Source organism: Vanellus vanellus, assembly GCF_965231255.1.
Source record: "Vanellus vanellus genome assembly, chromosome: 8".
In the NCBI taxonomy this organism is placed as follows: domain Eukaryota; kingdom Metazoa; phylum Chordata; class Aves; order Charadriiformes; family Charadriidae; genus Vanellus; species Vanellus vanellus.
Genome location: NC_138913.1, coordinates 5,731,961 through 5,750,853, shown reverse-complemented (window position 1 = coordinate 5,750,853; position 18,893 = coordinate 5,731,961). Strand labels below are relative to the sequence as shown.

The 18,893-nt window shown below is 45.7% G+C and overlaps 1 protein-coding gene across 1 annotated transcript in view; it reads left to right on the top strand.

Annotated features, from left to right (window-relative positions):
- Positions 1 to 18,893, top strand: part of MECOM (MDS1 and EVI1 complex locus) — a 50,151-nt gene that overhangs the window by 13,662 nt on the left and 17,596 nt on the right. The window contains exons 4-8 of the mRNA XM_082487424.1: positions 1,418 to 1,634; positions 4,493 to 4,640; positions 5,692 to 5,845; positions 11,663 to 13,022; positions 15,039 to 15,126. Of these exons, the coding sequence (XP_082343550.1) occupies positions 1,418 to 1,634; positions 4,493 to 4,640; positions 5,692 to 5,845; positions 11,663 to 13,022; positions 15,039 to 15,126 (1,967 nt within the window). The remainder of the gene's footprint in view (positions 1 to 1,417; positions 1,635 to 4,492; positions 4,641 to 5,691; positions 5,846 to 11,662; positions 13,023 to 15,038; positions 15,127 to 18,893) is intronic.

Here is an 18,893-nt window from a genome sequence, read left to right as displayed (position 1 = left end):
ACGTTCTGGGTCTGAAGCTCCTGAGTGGTTGCTCAGATTTGTCTCCCACCTCCAGAAGCTCCTTTTGCTCCGCTGCCCGTCGGGCAGTGGGTTGTACAGCCGCAGCAGGACTGGGTGTAGGACATCTGCCTGATGCCCATTAGGCTGCAGTTTATGCCGATATGGACATTTTACAAATCCTCAAGGATTCAGGGACTGTACACAGGGGTTTTCCCACGGCTGTGCTTTTTTACAACTGCCTGTACATTTAGAGCAGTGTCTTTTGTTCTCTTAAGAAAAAGGTGGGGATTATTCATTCACTCTAATTTGGTTTCGTGTTTGGTGTTTTTTTTTTCCATAGTGGTAACTTAGTTTAGTTATTGCTAAAGATGTCCCCGTTTTCAAGCATAGCGTTTTCCATGCCTATGGTCAAGTAGCTGTTGTGTAAATGACACCATAGGAAACCTCTGCATTCACACGTCCCGCAGGGCTAATTTGGAAGCTGATAGAGCCAAAGTATTGCTCATGGACAGCGTACAACAGAGCCCTATGATGCTTTCTCTGGATCGACCCAACTGTCAAGTAGGAACCAACTACATACATCTGAGGTTTCAGCCAGACCCTCAGTGCCTGCCTGACTCGGAGCCCTTGGGCATTTATATCTGCAGGGCAGGTAACGCTGGAACCAAACCAGGGCGTCTGTCTCCTCGTATGGAGAGTAGAAAATCCAGCAGAAACAAATATCATGGGATGCTCTTCTCCAACTTTGCTTTTTTGGGTTGTCTTCAGCTAATCTATTCTTTTGCAGGAATTACTAATTAATGGAATGCAGTATTCACTCCAAAGTGACACTGTAGTGATCTTCTGCACTCATTTTCAGAAAGAAATAGGTTGTGACTGATTTTTTGCAATTTAAAGCAAGCCCCCCCTGTCTTCATTACCTGAGCTGCGCGTGTCTCTGGCTTACTTTGAACAGGGCTGGGTGCTGCAAAAGGACTGTGATGGAAACGAAGAGACTTTGAAAAACTCTATAAACACCCTTTTGCCTATTTTAGATGCTGATGTTTGTGTCTAAGTCGGTCTCCTTCATTCAGAAAGGCAGAGACTGGCAGCCTCCACCGGATATCCGCCTTAGACGCTGTATATCCCCATTTAGGATGCTATATAAGCGCACTGACTTTTGTCCTAAGCCAGTGTTAGGGATCCCTATTGGTTGTCACCCAGGCAGTTAACAGGTACTACTGCACTGTCATATCTTGTGGAATCAAAGCATTATTATAAAGCTTTCTAAGACATCCTTGTTTCTTTCGAGGTTCTTCTCTTTCTCACTGAATAGCCGTTTATTTAACCACGTTGTCATGGAACTCCTGATGGAGTGGTAGTAAAAATGACTGAAAACTGATGTGATCTCCCCGTCCCCAACCCGTTTGTCTTCCAGAGGAGCGGCAGTACCGCTGCGAGGACTGCGACCAGCTCTTTGAGTCCAAGGCTGAGCTTGTAGACCACCAGAAGTTCCCCTGCAGCACACCTCACTCCGCCTTCTCCATGGTGGAGGAGGACTTCCAGAAAAAGCTTGAGAATGAGAATGACCTTCAGGACGTGCATGAAATCCAGGAGTGTAAGGAGTGCGATCAAGTCTTCCCAGACTTACAAAGGTAGGAGCAGATGCTTAAAAGGTGATTGAATAAGGCAGATTCTATTTTATCTTTGCAAATAAGCCATACTAGCTAAAGGCAGGTTCTAGATGTTAATATATATATGTCTGTATGTTAATATATATTCATAGCTGTACTGTCTTGAAACACTGGGGTTCATCTTTTTCGTAGCTATATCTGGCTGTTTAAACAGACAAACCCAAGTGCGTACGCACCTGAAATACGCATAGAATGTAAGAAGAAAATACAACTTTTGTATGCTGAAGGTCGTTAACATATCCTCTGTCGCTATAGTTTTTGTGGCTACTTAAAATACTGTTTTGCGGTGCAGATCATGGCAAATTTTGCAAACTACTGAAAGATACTGAGTGTGCACAGGAGCTTCTGCAGCACATCCCTTGCAGATTGACATCTTAATGCTTTCAGGACATTTGATAGTAATGCTGAGATATCTCAGTAGCAAAATCCTGGACCAGATCCTCCACTGTGATGAGGCAGCGCGTCTCTTAGGGAGGTGGTTTACAGCAGCAGCAGACCCAGGCGGTACCTCTTGCTTTCCGCCGGAGTCTGTAGCACAGCTCCCACACTCCCACCGTGTCTTCTTTCCTCTCCATGTTGCGTGGGCACAACCTAAGTGACTATTAACTGCCCTTTTAGGCACAGCAGTGCATTTATTTGCGTTGCTTAATAATCAGATGCCCCTTAAATATTGATCTGTCAATTTAGAGTATGTTGTGGATTCATATTTTTCATAGAAATCTTTACTAGTCCACGATTCAGGATGTCGTGGTGTCTGTCGGAGGTTAGCATGGATTTGTTTAGGGTTATCCCCTTTGGACAACTGCTCCTGGATGCTTCAGGTGCTGGTTCTGCAAGATGCAGCCTGCTTTCCCCAAATGCAGATGCTCCTTGGCCCCTCTCAATGGAGTGGAGGTGGCTCAGCATCATGCAGGGGGATTCAGGTCAGCGTGTCGTATGACCTGATCCTTACGCTTCCACAAAATTAATGACACTGTAATTAAAACATCACGCGCCAAACATTGCTCCCCGCGTACTAGGTCAACCCCGCTGAGTGGGAATTTGTGCAGGCACGAGGTCATATTCACCGGTTGATGTTGAGCAGTATGCAGCTCCGCGTGTCTAATTTTCAATCTGAGCGATTGACTCGAGGGGGCTGATGTAGGTAGATCACGTCGGAAGGGTTGCAGCAGTGTGGGCGAGGCAGGAATCTGGACTGTAGCATTTTTCCACATCATAAGCGATTCGGTGTTAAAGTTCTTTTCTGCCTGCGAACCAGAGGACAATATCTAACATATGGGAATCATTGAGGAAATGTAAATTTAGCTTAAAATATTAAATATTGAAGAGAAAGGGCAGAAAACAAAGAACGAGTCATCATAAATAGATGGGCAGCACTGTGAGAAAGAGTGAAAAATGAGGGAGAATGCAGTTATTCTCCGAACTCTTGAATTATTGAAAGGCTAATACACCACAAAGACAGTTCGCAGCAAAAAAGTACCGAAGTGTGCTATATCCAGATTATATAAAACAAAAGGCTCGAACGAGCCGTGCTTGAGGGTGTGCGTAATTAAACGAGGAAGGAGCCGAGGAGGAAGATGGAGATCTGGGGGGCCAGGACTGCCGGTGCTGAGGGCAGATCACATCGCTGTGACAGGCGTCTGGGACCTGGTGCCAGTGCCGGGGACGAGAGTCTCTCTAGGTCTGGTGGTAAATTTGTTTACCAGTGCATGATGGAGAGTCAATCATTACAGAAGTATTAGGAGGGGAAGCCAGAATTAATTTTTCCCCCAAAAGGAAGGAGTCTGAGAGGGGTAGAAGTAAAGAGCATCCGCAGGGTGAAAGCATTTCTGTAACCTGTGGCTGAGAATGAAGGTTGCTGTTTGGGCTGCCCAACCCAAACCAGACTGTAAACGCGGCAGGTTTTGTCCACTGCTTCAGCAGAGATCAGTGGGAGCTTCATGTGAGGAAGGACTGATCCGGTTTGGCATCCCCGGCCAAAGTTCCCAGTTCCTAGTGCCTTTTTTTGAATCCACTCTTACCTTGCGTAGTGGTCTGTCCTCAAGCAATACTGAGAGTTACGACTTTGTATGTGACCAAGAAATACACGTGTTTAAAAAATATATTTGCTGCAAATGAATAATAAAACAGGAATTCAGAAAATTCAGAGGCAAAAATGAATTCAAAGATGTGCAGCAGTAATTGGGTGGGGGATTAAATACCCTACTAATAGACTGAATAAACTACTAAGTAATGAGTGAATAAACAGCCACGCAATTGAACACAGTTAATAATAATAAAGTGTAACTCCAATTGTAGTGTACCATATTTAGAGGCTTGTGATGCTGATTTTGTCTTACTCCAGTGGAGTTGTTCCTCATCTATTCCCGCTGAGAGAAAAATTCACTCCCATCAAAGGACTGGAGTTATGTCAGGTGGTGGGATCCAAGGTGTGTTTAGAGGGGGAGGCATAAGGTAGAAATAAGTCAGGCTGCAGGGAAGAATGACCAGAGTGAAATACTGAGAAGGGTATGAAATAATCTCCTTCGGGAGCGATGGCAGCAGCATCTCCTGGAACATTTGCGAGTGGCCTGGCAAAACACCAGAGGGGGTGTTATTCTGCTGGGGAGGAGGATGTTCTGCCTCCTGGCCGGGGTGAGCCTGGTACTCAGAGGACTTGGGTCTGTCGGGATTGGGCCTTTGGGGCTTTTAAAATATTTTTTTTTTTCTGTAATTGTGTGCTGTCTCTGCTGACTCCTCTTCCTCTCCTGCTCTGTAAATCTCTGATAAACCCGTGTGCGTGTGTGGGACCTCACTGAGCCCTGTTCCTGTTTCCGCAGCCTGGAGAAGCACATGCTGTCGCACAGCGAGGAGAGGGAGTACAAGTGCGACCAGTGCCCCAAAGCTTTTAACTGGAAGTCCAACTTGATACGTCACCAAATGTCACACGACAGCGGGAAGCACTACGAGTGTGAAAACTGTGCCAAGGTACAGTGAATTTGTAGGCTGCCTGGTGCTTCTTGTGCTTCTGGATGCGCGAGAGCATGGAAGCGGGGATGCCCGGGGCTGGGATGCAGGAGGGTGTAAGGCTTCTGCCACGCTCCAGACGGCTTCTCAAGGGTTTACACTTCTACTTTATTAATATGTTATTTTTCTGCCCTCTTTGATTTGGAAATGGCTGGGGGGTGTGAACTGAGTGCTGATGCGGGCTGCCGAGCATCCCCGAGCTCAGGGCTCGGCGCCTTGCGAGCAGTGGTGGGGTGTAAGAGGGCCACAGAGGGGCAAGGAACCCTGGGGAAATGCAGGCTGGACGCGTCCCCAGGCTGTGTGCCGGGCGTTGGGACCAGCAACTTCGGGACACTACTGCAATATCAATCAAAATAAGAAGTAGCGATGGGCCCCAGCTGTGCTAAGGGAGCACAGCTATCTCACCTCCAGAGCATCTCTGTCACTTCCCAGCACCGGGCTTGCTCCGCAGGTTATTTGTGTAGGATGTGGTGCTCTGCAGTGCTTTTTACCACATTCCCATGCCTTTTGCATGAGGACTTTGTTGTCACTTTTAAGTAGAATTGCGGCAATAATGGGAACTTTATATTGAGTTGACACTCGTAAGATGCAGCCAAGCCCTGGGTGCTAGAACTGTGTCATGTACAGGATTTCTCGCAGTCACGCACTCAGGTGTTGCTATGAAGTATTTCTCTTGCAGTAACGCTTAGAGGTTTCAAGCAGCCGCGTTTTGACTCGTTTTCTGTGAAGTCCCTGACCTCAAAAGCACAGTTTCTAATGGCAGGGGCAAATGCATCTGCTGCAGTGGCTGCAAAGGGGTTAACAGGTCCACCAAATACTTGGCTGATCATGGGAAACTGAGGCCCCGTCCCATTGCCGCCCGTTAGCGGGGCTGTGATGCAGCACGCAGCCACGGTTTTTAATCTTAAAGACTCCCAAATAGCTCCAAGGTTTGAATTTTAAAAGACTCTTGTAATAACTGGCTTCTTCCGCAGTCAAGTTTCTTGGTTAATCAGTACTCATTTCCTAGCAGGTTTTCACGGACCCCAGCAACCTTCAGAGGCATATTCGTTCCCAGCATGTTGGGGCTCGTGCTCACGCTTGTCCAGAGTGTGGCAAAACCTTTGCCACTTCTTCAGGCCTCAAACAGCATAAACACATCCACAGCAGTGTCAAACCTTTTATATGTAAGTCTTCAACTAAACGTCTTTGGTTAAGTGTTGTTTCTTTTGTCGAAAAGCGGCGTGATCCGGACGCAGGAGGTTGCGTTGTGCTCCCTTTGAATTTCCCGCTGGCTTCACGGGGGCTGCGAGTTACGCAGTGAGCACTTGGGTCATTCGTAGGCCGATGCAAGGCATTATTTTCATATCGATTTTCCTTTTCAGGCAGACACCGAGTGCTGCGTAAACGTACTTGTTGCCCCCAGGATGTTTTTCCACGCACGTGGCAGAGAGCAAAGATGCAAAGAGCGAGTGGGGGGCGAGATGGAGCGAGAAGGAGCCGTGCAGCGGTGCCCTGCACCGTGCCGAGCTGGCTGCCCTCCTTCCCGCTCCTCCGCACCAGCGGCAGCTCCCCGTGCTGCGCCCTGTGCTGGATCCGACCCCGCTGCTCCGGGGAGGGGGTGGCAGTGCCAGGGCGGGCAGGGGGAGGGTGGCAGAGGCTGCCACCACGGTCGGGACGCGTTGGGAATTAGGCAAAACCTGCAGTACCTGGAAGGCGGCTTTGCTTTAGGAGTTCATTTGGGGCCACTGAGTCTCCGCAGCAGATGCTGTGACTTTTGCTGAAGTTGGAAAATAAACTTCAGAGGTGGTGAATTTCAGCCGGAGGAGCTCGCCGCCCTCCTGGAGGCTCTTTTGCGTGCCCCGAATATAAGTATTGAGTTGAGCAATTAGATCTTTGCCAACAGCGGCTCCAGCAATAAGACTTGCCTCCTATGTGGGTCTGACTCCGTACCGGGCTGTAAATCGCATCGTCAGAGTCTCATGGGTTGTGTTTACTGCTGAGAGAGATCCTGCTAGGAGAGGGGGAAGCTGGAGGGTGCAGGTTGCTGTCTCTCCCTTTCACCAGGGAAGCAGAGGCAGAAAATATTCGACAATATTGTTCTTGGTAGCGCTAGTCTCCACCACGGTCTTTTCAGGCATCTGCTGTGGCTTGAAAGGCACCTTGTTACCACCTCCCCTAATTGGCTGCGAAACTTCTTAATCTTTTGCTGCTCTCACCAAAATATCAACACTACACCTGGACAAAGTGACCACCGTGCGCTAAGATATTTCCTCAAGGAGAGTAGTATTGGCTTGAAAGACTCATTTATGCACAATCTGTATATCTGCCATTGGGTTAGATAATACTTTTCGCTTGGGCTTCTTTAATGAGAAAATAACTAGATCCAACAATAAATATTTTTAGACCTGATTACAGGTTAAGTAATTACACTTAAAGATTACACTTTTTAGAAAACACTAACTTCTGGCTAGGTAGGGCGTCTTCAGATGGTCCTGTTGCAATGACCTGCGTAAAAATCTGTAAGTGGCATCTCTCATAAATGAAATGATGCTCTCCAAAATGAAATGATGCTCTCCAATGCTCTCTGTTAGTATTTATTCTGGGAAATCAAAGCAGCAACGGTATTCTTCATATGTACAGTGTGAGGGACGAAAACCCATTGGGCAACCTATGAATAACAGCCATGTAATTGCAGAACAAAAGGGTTTGGAGACCACATGTTTGGTAGGTTTTGCTGAGCCATGGGAGGGAGGTAGGGTCACCTAAAGGAGATATCTGTTTTCCACCAGAAGGCCACACACCATGATTTACTCGTACCACTCTGTTTATGGCAACTGTCTCTTATTACAGTACACCGCCCAAGCTTGAGTGAAAACTCACCAACACGAAGGTAATTACTCACTGCCTTCGCAAAATCTCCAGCCTCTCCAAATAGAAACCACATGCCATAATAGACTGAACATATTCAAAATAGTCCTTACAGTAATTTTTTTAATAAGCAGAAAATATGCAAACTTAACTGCTGGCTAATTTGGGGTCCAGAGACAATCACGGGACGGAGTGTGCGTAGGCATGAGATGAATTTTTGCAATTTGGGAGCCAGCTCTGGAGTTTGTGTTAAACCTGGGGCCTGTAGAGCAATAAAAGCTGCGAGGAGGGAAGCTTGCCTTACAAGTTAGTTGCTTAAAAGTATGGCGCTGAGATTTAAAGGGTATAATAAGGTGTAACAGGAGAAATCAAACCCAGCTTCTGTTGCTTTGATACGTGGAAGCAATTAAAGTTGATAACTGCCCCCCGTCTACTAAAGTTTAAGCAAAGCTTTACTTGGAAATACAATTCCTTTGACGAAAAAGAGGTAGATCTTATAACATGAACTTATCTGAGGAGTGCTGGCTCCTGGGAATATCCGAGGCGGTTGAAGTGGCGCAATCGATTTAGACACAGAGTCCCCTCCAAAATCAGCGGGGCATTGGATGTGCGCCGCACTGATGCCCTGTTCCACCCGGGCTTTAGGGGACGGTCCCCAAGAGTAAGACCGCTCTGGGGAGTACAGGCTTCGGACCTGGGCCCCAAATTTCTTTGCCAGCCTTGAGAGCCCGTGGATTGAATAGAGTGCCTGTCAAATGCAAGAGGGACCTTGAGCGAGCAGCACCTCATTAAATAGTTTGAAATAACTCTTCTGCTGAAAAAGGTGAAGTTCTCAGTACGACTATTAATTTTTTGATTGAGATTATAATAATAAATATTTACATATTTTAATGGTATTGCCATTATTGGTTTAATTTAGTCCCAAAACTGAGATAAAATATATTTAGTCAAATGATTAGTTTGTGTCTTCCTTAATAATTGGTAAGGATGTCTCTCGATTTTAAGTATGTATTTTTGCTTTTCTCTGGAGTAGAATATTTCTCAGTTCTGTTGAGTTTTGAATATATTAATGGAGAATAATAATTTAATAATGTATCGATGCTCTTTAAGGGAGAACTTCCCAAACTTTAGGGAGACCGAATCCCTGCCAATGCACCCCTTCTCACCCGCTCGCCACTCCAGCCGCCCTGAGTGCAGCGGTCTATTTAATGCAGTCCTGTGAGTAAGAAGCAGGCCCTCAGCAATACCTGGTAGAAGATCAAAAGTTCACCAAACATGATTTGTTTTTAATCATACATTAGCCTAGCCTTGGAAATATATGCATTGGAGATTTTTTTTCTGGAAAAATATATATGGTCTGATGCTCTGCTGCTATACGTTGAGCATAACTCTGTCAGCGTTGATAGCGTTATCCTGCTTTACGTAAGGAGAGGAGTTGGCCCATAATATCCAAGACGAAGCTTGTGCAAACCTATGGATGTGTCACTCGAGTTGTACCATTTTTGGTCAGTATAATTTTGGTTTCTCTGGTCAACCTGATGAGAGCAGGGGGAGCTTTTTGTGTAAGGCCTCAACAGGGGCCCGATTCTGTACTTTGAAGTATGGAGGTGACTTCGTTTGTGGGAGCAGAAACCTTATGCCTGCAATTAGGCTAAAAATAGGAAAATCAGAGCTTCAGGCTGCAAAAAATAAATGACAGGTAGTTCTATATTAAATAAAAATTAGTTCTATGTTAAATAGACAAATAAAATATTTTCCCAAAAAAGAAACAAAAGTACTTATCCAGAGCAAATCAGTCAAGGAACTAGAATTTTCTTTTCCTCTCCTCTCCTCTCCTCTCCTCTCCTCTCCTCTCCTCTCCTCTCCTCTCCTCTCCTCTCCTCTCCTCTCCTCTCCTCTCCTCTCCTCTCCTCTCCTCTCCTCTCCTCTCCTCTCCTCTCCTCTCCTCTCCCTTCTTGTCTCTCTCTCTCCTTTCTCTTCCATCTTTTGTCTTCTTTCTTTATAATTTTATTTTTTATTTTCTCTCTTTTCTTTCTCGTCTTTCCTTGCGAATGAAGATTTCCAGCAGGAACAATAACTGATACACAGCAACAAACGTTCTTCCTGAATTACCGCATTGCAAATTTCCTGTGTTTGGGCCCAATTCTGCACACTTTACCCCACAAATTGTCCCGGGGATGTCAAAGGGAATGTGAGCAGGGAAAACGGGTGGATCAGGCAGGATCAGGCCCTCGAACAATAGGAGCATTGTTGCTGAGATATGAAGCTGCCTGCTGAAGAGGTAAACAGTTAGGAGATGACAACAAGTGGTCAAGTTTCTCAAGGGCAGAGATTTAGAGGAGCAGGAAGGTTAGCGCGGGCCCCGGTGCGAGTGGAAGTTAGAGGACGTGATTGCAGTTCATGGGAACCAAGAGTGCAGGATGGGATACATTCAATTCAGTTTCCTTTGCAGGCTTAAAATAGAGCCATTGTAAATTATGTCAGTCTGTCTCAAATCATGAAAATGATTGTTAAAAAGGCCTCAGAATACACAATGTGCATTGTTGTGTGGCTTTGATGTGTGAAAGATGAGAGCTTATGATATAACACAAATTAAATAAAAATAAAGTGGCCACATGCTTTTTCCTGGCTGGGGAAAAAAAAAAAAAAAGGATTTATTACAGAGGGATAACACTGCTTACTGATAACTCTGCTGCCTTGGTTTTAAACGAGGCTGGAGTTGATACTGTTAGAAGCAAAGTAGTGCGGAGGTACGGACAGATTTTAGCATAAAGAAGAGCCCAAGGCAGAGCGCAGCCTTGGGGACTTGCCCGACGTCCCTGCTCATCCAAAGGATGCCAAAAGGGGACATAAAAAGGCACCGAGGAGCTGAGTCTTATCCTCTTCCAAACCGCATTTTAACTCGCAGACCCATAACTTGGTTGCCGCCCCAAGGTGCTCCCTAAGGTTTGTAGCAGCCAGCCAGCCAGGGCCCTGCAAAATCCCCTGCGCTTCAACGACATGATTTACTCTCTGTAGCGTCTCGTTCTGTACCACCGGGGCCCCTTCCAGCCTCCTGCTGCTGAATATGGTTGCTGGAAGGCCGGCTGCGACGTGCCCAGTGTCGCAGGCCGGGCCCGGCCCATGAGCTCGAGGTAGATCTTCTCCCCTCCATGGCTTCGGGCTTTCTCCGAGGCCGCTCTCGTGAGGCTGAAGCTGTTCTCATCCCAGAGGAGGCCGAAAGGAAATCCATCGAGCTGTTTTGAGCATCGGACACGCAAATAAATACACCTGCATTCTTAAAGGAAATTGTTGAAATATAGTGTATTTTTTCACGTGCAAGAGGCAAATAAGGAACAGTAAGCCTAGTCAAGTTATTAAGATGTGGAATTTAGAATTGCAGCGTCCCGGGCACCTGTAGGGACCGTATGCATTACATGAAGAGATATGCTTTGGACGTATAAGAGTACTAGACTGAGGTTGCTCAGCCACCAGATTAAATTCCTAATTGTAAGTGGGAAAAAATGTTGTTTGTTAATAAGGTTACGCACTTGGAAATACCTGGTTGTCTCCTCCCTCACCTCTTTCACATCCTTGTGGTCTTGCAGACTGAAAGCTCTGTGAGGCGACTCTGTCTATCTCCTGTCTGGTCCTGCAAATATTTATTTGAATGACTAACTTTCCACATGTGAATAGTGACATAAATGGATGTCATTTGAAGACACGAGTGCTCGCTGGCTGGCCCAGGGGCACCGAGGGTTCGGACGGTGGTACAGCACCGAGCCGCGGCTCTTGGCGGGGCTCTGGGTGCTAATGCAATACGGAATGACGGTACCGAATATGCAACGCTGTGCAAAACAAAGAGCAAACAAGGAAAATTTGTCATTTAGTGATTTCAGCCCTTTTCTGCTTTGTCGAAGCGGGTTTTGGTGCTGTCTTTAGACATTTGTCTGCTTGGATGCCTTGCTTTGGAAGAGTACGGTAGCTTTTTGTACATGTGTGCACCCAGACTTCTCCTTACAGCTTCCTAATTGACATTTGGCGGGTAAAAAAATGGTGTTATTTGCAAAATTTTTTTTTTTGGGGGGGGGGGGGGGGGGCGGGGGCAATTACCACAAAGCCTGAGATGTGTTGTTGTTGTTGTTTACATACAGGTGAGGTCTGCCATAAATCCTATACTCAGTTTTCAAACCTTTGTCGTCATAAGCGCATGCATGCTGATTGCAGAACCCAAATCAAGTGCAAAGACTGTGGACAAATGTTCAGCACTACGTCTTCCTTAAATAAACACAGGAGATTTTGTGAGGGCAAGAACCATTTTGCAGCAGGAGGATTTTTTGGCCAAGGCATTTCACTTCCTGGAACCCCAGCTATGGATAAAACGTCCATGGTTAATATGAATCATGCAAATCCGGGCCTTGCTGACTATTTTGGAGCCAATAGGCATCCTGCTGGTCTTACCTTTCCAACAGCTCCTGGATTTTCTTTTAGCTTCCCCGGTCTGTTTCCTTCAGGCTTGTACCACAGGCCACCTTTGCTACCTACTGGTTCTCCTGTTAAAGGACTACCGAGCGCAGATCAGACAAACAAAAGTCAAAGTCCCCTCATGACAAATCCTCAGATACTGCCAGCCACCCAGGATATTTTGAAGGCACTAAATAAGCAACCATCAGTAGGGGAGAATAAGCCAGTGGAGCTTCAACCAGAGAGGTCCTCTGAAGAGAGGCCGCATGAGAAACTCAGTGACCAGTCAGAGAGTAGTGACCTTGACCTTGACGATGTCAGTACCCCCAGTGGCAGTGACCTGGAAACCACCTCGGGCTCTGATCTGGAAAGTGACATTGAAAGTGAGAAAGAGAAATTTAAAGAAAATGGTAAAATGTTCAAAGACAAAGTAAGCTCTCTGCAGAGCCTGGCTTCAATAAATAATAAGAAAGACCACAGCAATCATTCCATTTTCTCACCATCCTTAGAGGAGCAGACTGCGGTGTCAGGAGCGGTGAATGATTCTATAAAGGCTATTGCTTCTATTGCTGAAAAGTACTTTGGTTCAACAGGACTTGTGGGGCTGCAAGACAAAAAAGTCGGAGCCTTACCTTACCCTTCCATGTTTCCCCTCCCATTTTTTCCAGCATTCTCTCAATCAATGTATCCATTTCCTGATAGAGACTTGAGACCGTTACCCCTGAAAGTGGAACCCCAATCACCCAGTGAAATAAAGAAGATCCCAAAGGGAAGCTCTGAGTCTCCCTTTGACCTCACCATAAAGCGTAAGGAGGAGAAGCCGCTTACTCCCATACCCTCAAAGCCAGCGGCCCCCTCCGCGGCCAGCCAGGACCAGCCTCTGGACCTCAGCATGGGCAGCAGAAGTCGAGCCAGCGGCACAAAACAAGCCGAGCCTCGGAAAAACCACGTCTTTGGAGAAAAGAAAGGAGGCGACCTCGAGCAAAGGAAAGCTTCGGAGTCCTTGCAGCATGCCAGGCCCACCCCGTTCTTTATGGACCCTATTTACAGGTAACGGACTATCCTGCTGCCTTTCGGCATCCTTTGGGACAGGCAGCTAGGTCTGCCAGGGCCACCCGCCCGCGGATGTGGGATGGCCCCGTCCCCCTCCCACCACCCCTGGAGGCGTCATCCCACCGTCCCATCCCATCCCATGGGGTGGCCCAGGCTGCATGCTGACCTGTGCCCCCCCCCCCCCCCCAAACCTGGGCTGCAATGAACCCCAGGTCCCGTAATGCTGCAATTAGCAAGTCTTCATGACTGCCCTCATTGCGGTGAGTCATTACTTTAACCTGCGCAGCTTAACGTGCAGAAGTTGAGTATATTCTCTTACCCATAAACAAATTGGCATCGGTGTCGAGTATTTGTATATTTAGGGTGTATTTGTCAACATTGGCGTGCCCCAAATTCCCTTTTCTTCCAAAACGCTGCCCGCTCACCTTGACTGCCCTCTGCCTTCCCTGGAAGTTAGAGAACATCTCACCAGGGTGCCAGTTGTACACCACCATTTTAGTTCCTCCTGAATTAAACGGGAGTATCTCGTAAGTACAGCAAAGAGGCAGATGTGTCTGAAGGTGTATAAAAAAGTGTGGAAATTGAGAGGGATTTCTGCCTTTTTTTTCACTGATTTGAGCAATGGGTTGATTTCTCCGGGCATTTCATTAATATAACTGAAGACGCGCTGCCCGTGTGTGTACAAAGGCTAACCAGTGGGCTAATTAGTCAGATTTACCTTATGAAACCAGTGGTGGTCTTGTTGGCTTTGATGGGTGCACAAGCAGACGCTGTCGGTGAGCTGAGGTTTTAAAAACGGGTGGTAAAATCCTGACCCCTCGGTGTTTCCCAGTAGTGCCCAGATGGACCTCAATGGGGCACCTCTGTCCTGTGAACGTCAGCCCCTCTTTGCCCTTTGCCTTTCTGCTCATATGTCTGTAACCAGCCGGAGTCATGCATCTAAATTAGTTTAGAGAAATATTAGCCATACAAATATTTGTCTGTAATATAAAATATAAATGACTGATTTTACAGCCTATTGTTAAAAAAAAAAAAAAGTTACTGCCATGTAAATGATGTTAATTTATTACTTTATCTGAAAAAGAAATGCTGTGGGCAAAGTTATTGGAGAATGCTCTCGCATAAGACAACAGGTATGCATTATGAAGAAACAGGATATGACGCTATTTACTGAGACGGTTTTATTCATGCCAGATTGATATCTGTATTAGACCATAGGTTTTCTGTGCATCATATTCATTTTAAATGCCCGAAGCGGTGGAAATAATGATCCGTGTTTTATGGTCCTGCATTGCAAACTAATGAGATCTGTACAAATTCTGGCAGCGTAGCACGAGGCCGGTTGTTACCGAGCCTTCCTTTGCCGAGAGTTACATCTACATACAGGCAACAGGATCTGTCCCTTAAACCATACACGTCGGTAACAGAAAAAGCAAAACCCTCGAATTTCCACCCTGCTGCTGAATTTTCCGCGCTGCCTAAACGCCCATATGAGTTGATCGCAATCTGTGCTGCGGTCGGATTCGGTGTGCTCCTGCAAGCCCGCCTTTCTCGCCCTGCTTGTGCACGGCCGCGCACCAGGAGAGGTTTCCAGGAGGGTGGCTGCGATGTCTCGCACGGGCGGCCCGAGAAGGGACCCATTGCTCAATGCTCCTCTCGCCTTGAATTCCTCTCCTCTGAGTGGAGAGCACACTCGGTTGCCTAATTTCTTCATAAAAGCTCTCGGTAGTTAGTCATCGGTTCTTACTATAATTATTACCGGTCTTTTGCCATGGGATTATTTCCTATGTAAATGGTATAATTGCCCTTTAATGGTGATTCACAGCCCTCACCCGCCGTAATGAGTCGTATGCGGGAATCGAGGGTCGACCGTACTTCCTTATCTTTTACCATTATCTCTGGGAAACAAATTACTTGATGTATATAATTGACTATTTTAGACATGAGTAGCTGTGTAATTGTTAATATCTGAGACTGATTCATCACAAGCAAATCTAATTTTAACGTTTACAGAGTAGAAAAAAGAAAGTTAACCGACCCACTGGAAGCTTTAAAAGAGAAATACTTGAGACCTTCCCCGGGATTCTTGTTTCATCCACAAGTAAGTATTTTGGGAATTTTGATGTTGTAAACAAGCCTGTTGATGCTTCAAAGCAGGTGCAGAGAAATGAATGCAGTCTTAGTCATTTTTGGATTTCCTAAAACACACAGATTTTGCTGTACCATTGTGGTGGAAAAGCGTAAGCATTGTTCTGAGCTTCTTGATGTTTTTCAGATGAAACAACATGTTTTGATTATAGAGGAAGCCAGATTCAAACTACATGTATGTTTTAGAACCGTGTTCCTCCAAAACCGTAGTGTAGCCACCAACACTTGCAGCTACCCGTGTCCTCTTCAGCGCTCTCCCATGCTCTGGGCTGTTGTGGTGGAGTCCATATTGACTACAAGGAGGCATTAGAGATTCAAAGTCGGGCCAGCGCAGCTGAGCGTCCCGGTTGTCAATATTTAAGGACTCCTAGAAAAGAGATAAAACCTTCCAGCCAATGCTTTCAAGTCTCATAGTGCAAATGCTCCATCTCTTTTAGGGAGGAGTTGTGGGCTGTAGTGTGTGCAGTGACTGTGTAGGATCCCTGCTCCTCCGTGCCTGCAATCATGCTCTATGAGAGGGCTGCTCTCTTGTTCATAGGCCATAATCCTTCTGGTTAATTGCTGAATAACAAAAATTGAGGAGGGTGTCCCTAAAATGGTGTAACAACTGCAATGTGTATGAAGAAAGAGGACCCGTATGCAAACTGTACGTTGCTTTTCTTCAACAGCACTGCACCCTCATTTTGTCCTCCTCCTCCTTGCTTAAGGAGGTTTTGCTAAAAATTTGGGTTAAGTCTCGTGCCTAAAGTAAAATGCTCTGTGGTATTTGCAAATTTGAACCCCTTGCTGACTATGGGCTGTTTCATCCTAATAATGAAACCCCATACAGGTCTTGTGTTTTAAGCACACAAGCAGGAGCTGCTGTCTTTGGTTCATCTTCCTTTGATTCCTGGGCAAACCCTGCCACTAATCCGATACAATTTGGGTCGGTATGGGTTGGGTTTTTTTTTTCCAATGAAGGCAAAGGTTGTTATGTCCTAAGTTGTATGGAATTTCTTCTGAAATATGGGACTTCTGGAGAACTGGGAGGAGCAGCTGGTGGCACGCACAGTTGCCGATGCACAAACATAATGCTATTGCTTGGGTGGAGAGTGCAGAAAACCACCCCGTTCCAGTTCCAGTGCCTGTAGGAAGTGAAGGGTCTATTAAGTATTAAAATTATGGAGTATTTATGTAAAGGATTTAATAGCAGCTCAGCATGTCTCGCTGAGTTACCTTATTTGCCCAAGTTACAAAGCAACGAGTAAAAATTCCCGTTCCATAGCAGAGAGCACTAATGCACAAATACGCAAACAGGAGTTCAATCCGCTTTGTGTCCCCTGGTGTAAAACCAAGCTGGTTCCTCTCCGTCAAATGAGTGATTCTGTTAGAGCAGCTAAGGGGCTGTAAATTCATAGTAAATTATTTCAGGAAGGGCATTTTAGGTGCTGCATGGATGGAAGAAATGGTACTATTTTGCTTAGTGCTAGCTGGCTTTTCAGGAGGTGTAAATCGATGTTGTTAGTGAAGTTGGGTCAAGGGGCTCTGAAGGTTTTGGTCTGATGGTTGGTCTGATGACGGCAGTAGGTAGTGTGGTGGGCGGGTGGGAAAGGAGGCTCTTTGGGTAAAATGCACTGTCAGGAGTTTGGCCGTGGTGGGCAGGGAAGGAGTTGGACACTCTTCTAGGTAGCGTTGTATGACCGAGTTACGTGGGGAACTGGAGGAGGGTTAATGGGAGGGTGGTGGAGGCGTGCAGGTGGAATGGAGACATTGGGTGTTTTGCCATTAGCAGGTGGGATGTCGGGATTTCAACCTTCGTGGATTTTTATAAAGAGTTGGTTAAATCTATTGTTGATACCTGAGGAAGGTCCCGTGGTCCATCACGGAAGGTCCCATGGTCACTAGGTCCCATCAGCGTGATCAGGAGGTGCCGGGTGCCACCTCCGTGCTGCGGTACCAGCCGAGGTGGGGCAGAGCCAGCACCCTCTGGCAGGAGGGAGGATAGTTGTGCACCCGCGTGGCTGAACACATGCACGGGGGCCCACGAATACGCACGTTATGCCTTTTTGCCCATTCCTCCGCATTTCTCATTGTGCAATGGAAAAAAAAATAAATCCACGGTAAAGATTGGCTTTCGTTTTATGACTTACCGAAGGGTAATGTCTTTAGCTTGGTGTGAGACGGATGGATGCAAAGGTCATGAGTGTAACACGCACGCTTAATAGGTTGTAAAAAAATATTAAACCGCCATCAGATGTCCCGTCAAAAGAGTAAATGCCAAAATCTGCTTTCTTGCTGACTTTAATAGAAAGGGGTCTCCTGTTTGCAAAGGCAGAATCTGGCTCCGTATTTATAGAGGACTGGGGAACGGCTTGCAGAAAAGCTATTTTTCTTTTATAGTTCTGTTCACCCCTGTAAAAGTGCAGGTGTGGAGTGCACTGCGAGTTTTCATTTTCTGCTGGCAGGATTCATCCGTGTAAAATATGAACAAAAGTATTGTTTGTGTCCTACAAGTTTGTGTTTCTGTAGGTAAATTTATTTCTGAGTCTTGCCATCTGATGAAGCAAGAATTTATTTATTTCTTTTTTAACCGGGTAATACGACAGCTAACAGATGGATCTTTAAAATAGGTTTTTGAAGTAGAGATTAAAGACCTGAACGCCGCAGCCCTTACCCCGTCCCCGCCTGGGCAAGATTCCTCCCAGTGGCGGTGGCCCGAAAGCTATGAAAATTAGATCGTTTAACAGTATTTCACGACAATTTGCCGTTACAAGGATTGCATTTTTAGGGAGAGAATACCCCGATGCAACAAATCATTCAGAATAACATTTTAATTAGTATCTTTAAATAAAATCTTAATTAGTAGATTGATTGCAATGAGGGTTCCAACGCAGGAATAATGTGTTGTTTTTGTTTCAATTTTGCTCCCAGTTCCAATTGCCTGATCAAAGAATTTGGGTAAGTTCATTGCTTATATTTTTGATTTAATCATTGTGAAATAAATTGCATAAGAAAAATATAATATGAAAGATAACTTACCACTCAATTACGGAGCATGCCACGCTTTCCTACAGAATGTTGTAGCCGTAGTGGATAAATATCCTCTAATGTCAAATTGGCTTTATTTTTATTTACCTAATCTTGCTGGTTTTATTTGGTGAAGGCAATGGGAGCTTTACCTGAGTGAGGGTTTCAAAATGCAGTCTTTGTTTATAATTAACTGAAATTGTTCCAAGCCGTTTCCTTCAGAGATTGCAGTGAAATTTTCAGGCTGAAATCTTGTTAGATTGCAATAGTTATAAATATTTAATCTGCATCCGAGACATTAAAATACAGAGCCTCAGAGGACTTCACGTTTCTATCTCGCTTTGACTTCAGTGGGAGTTAGTGGCTTTAATAGCTTTGAAGTTTGGGGCTTAATTGCTCATTGCTGTACTTAAAGCACAAATAAAACACCCATTTATTTGCCGTGTTTGGGTCAAATTTGTCCTGTGTGTATACTTACATTGTCCCCCTTATGCCAACAGGAGTTGTGCTTTTAGTACTGTGGGATAAATTTGAGCTTGCTCTTCTATTTTTATAAAACGTTATTTTTAATACATCTAAATTGTTCATAAAAAAAAAAAAAAAGAGACACAGCAACTGCTTTTGCAGATGCAAGTCAAATAACACCGTGTTTTGCTCTTGCGGTGCTGGCTCCTCAGCTGCACCACTGAACCCATAAATACTTGTCCCAGATTT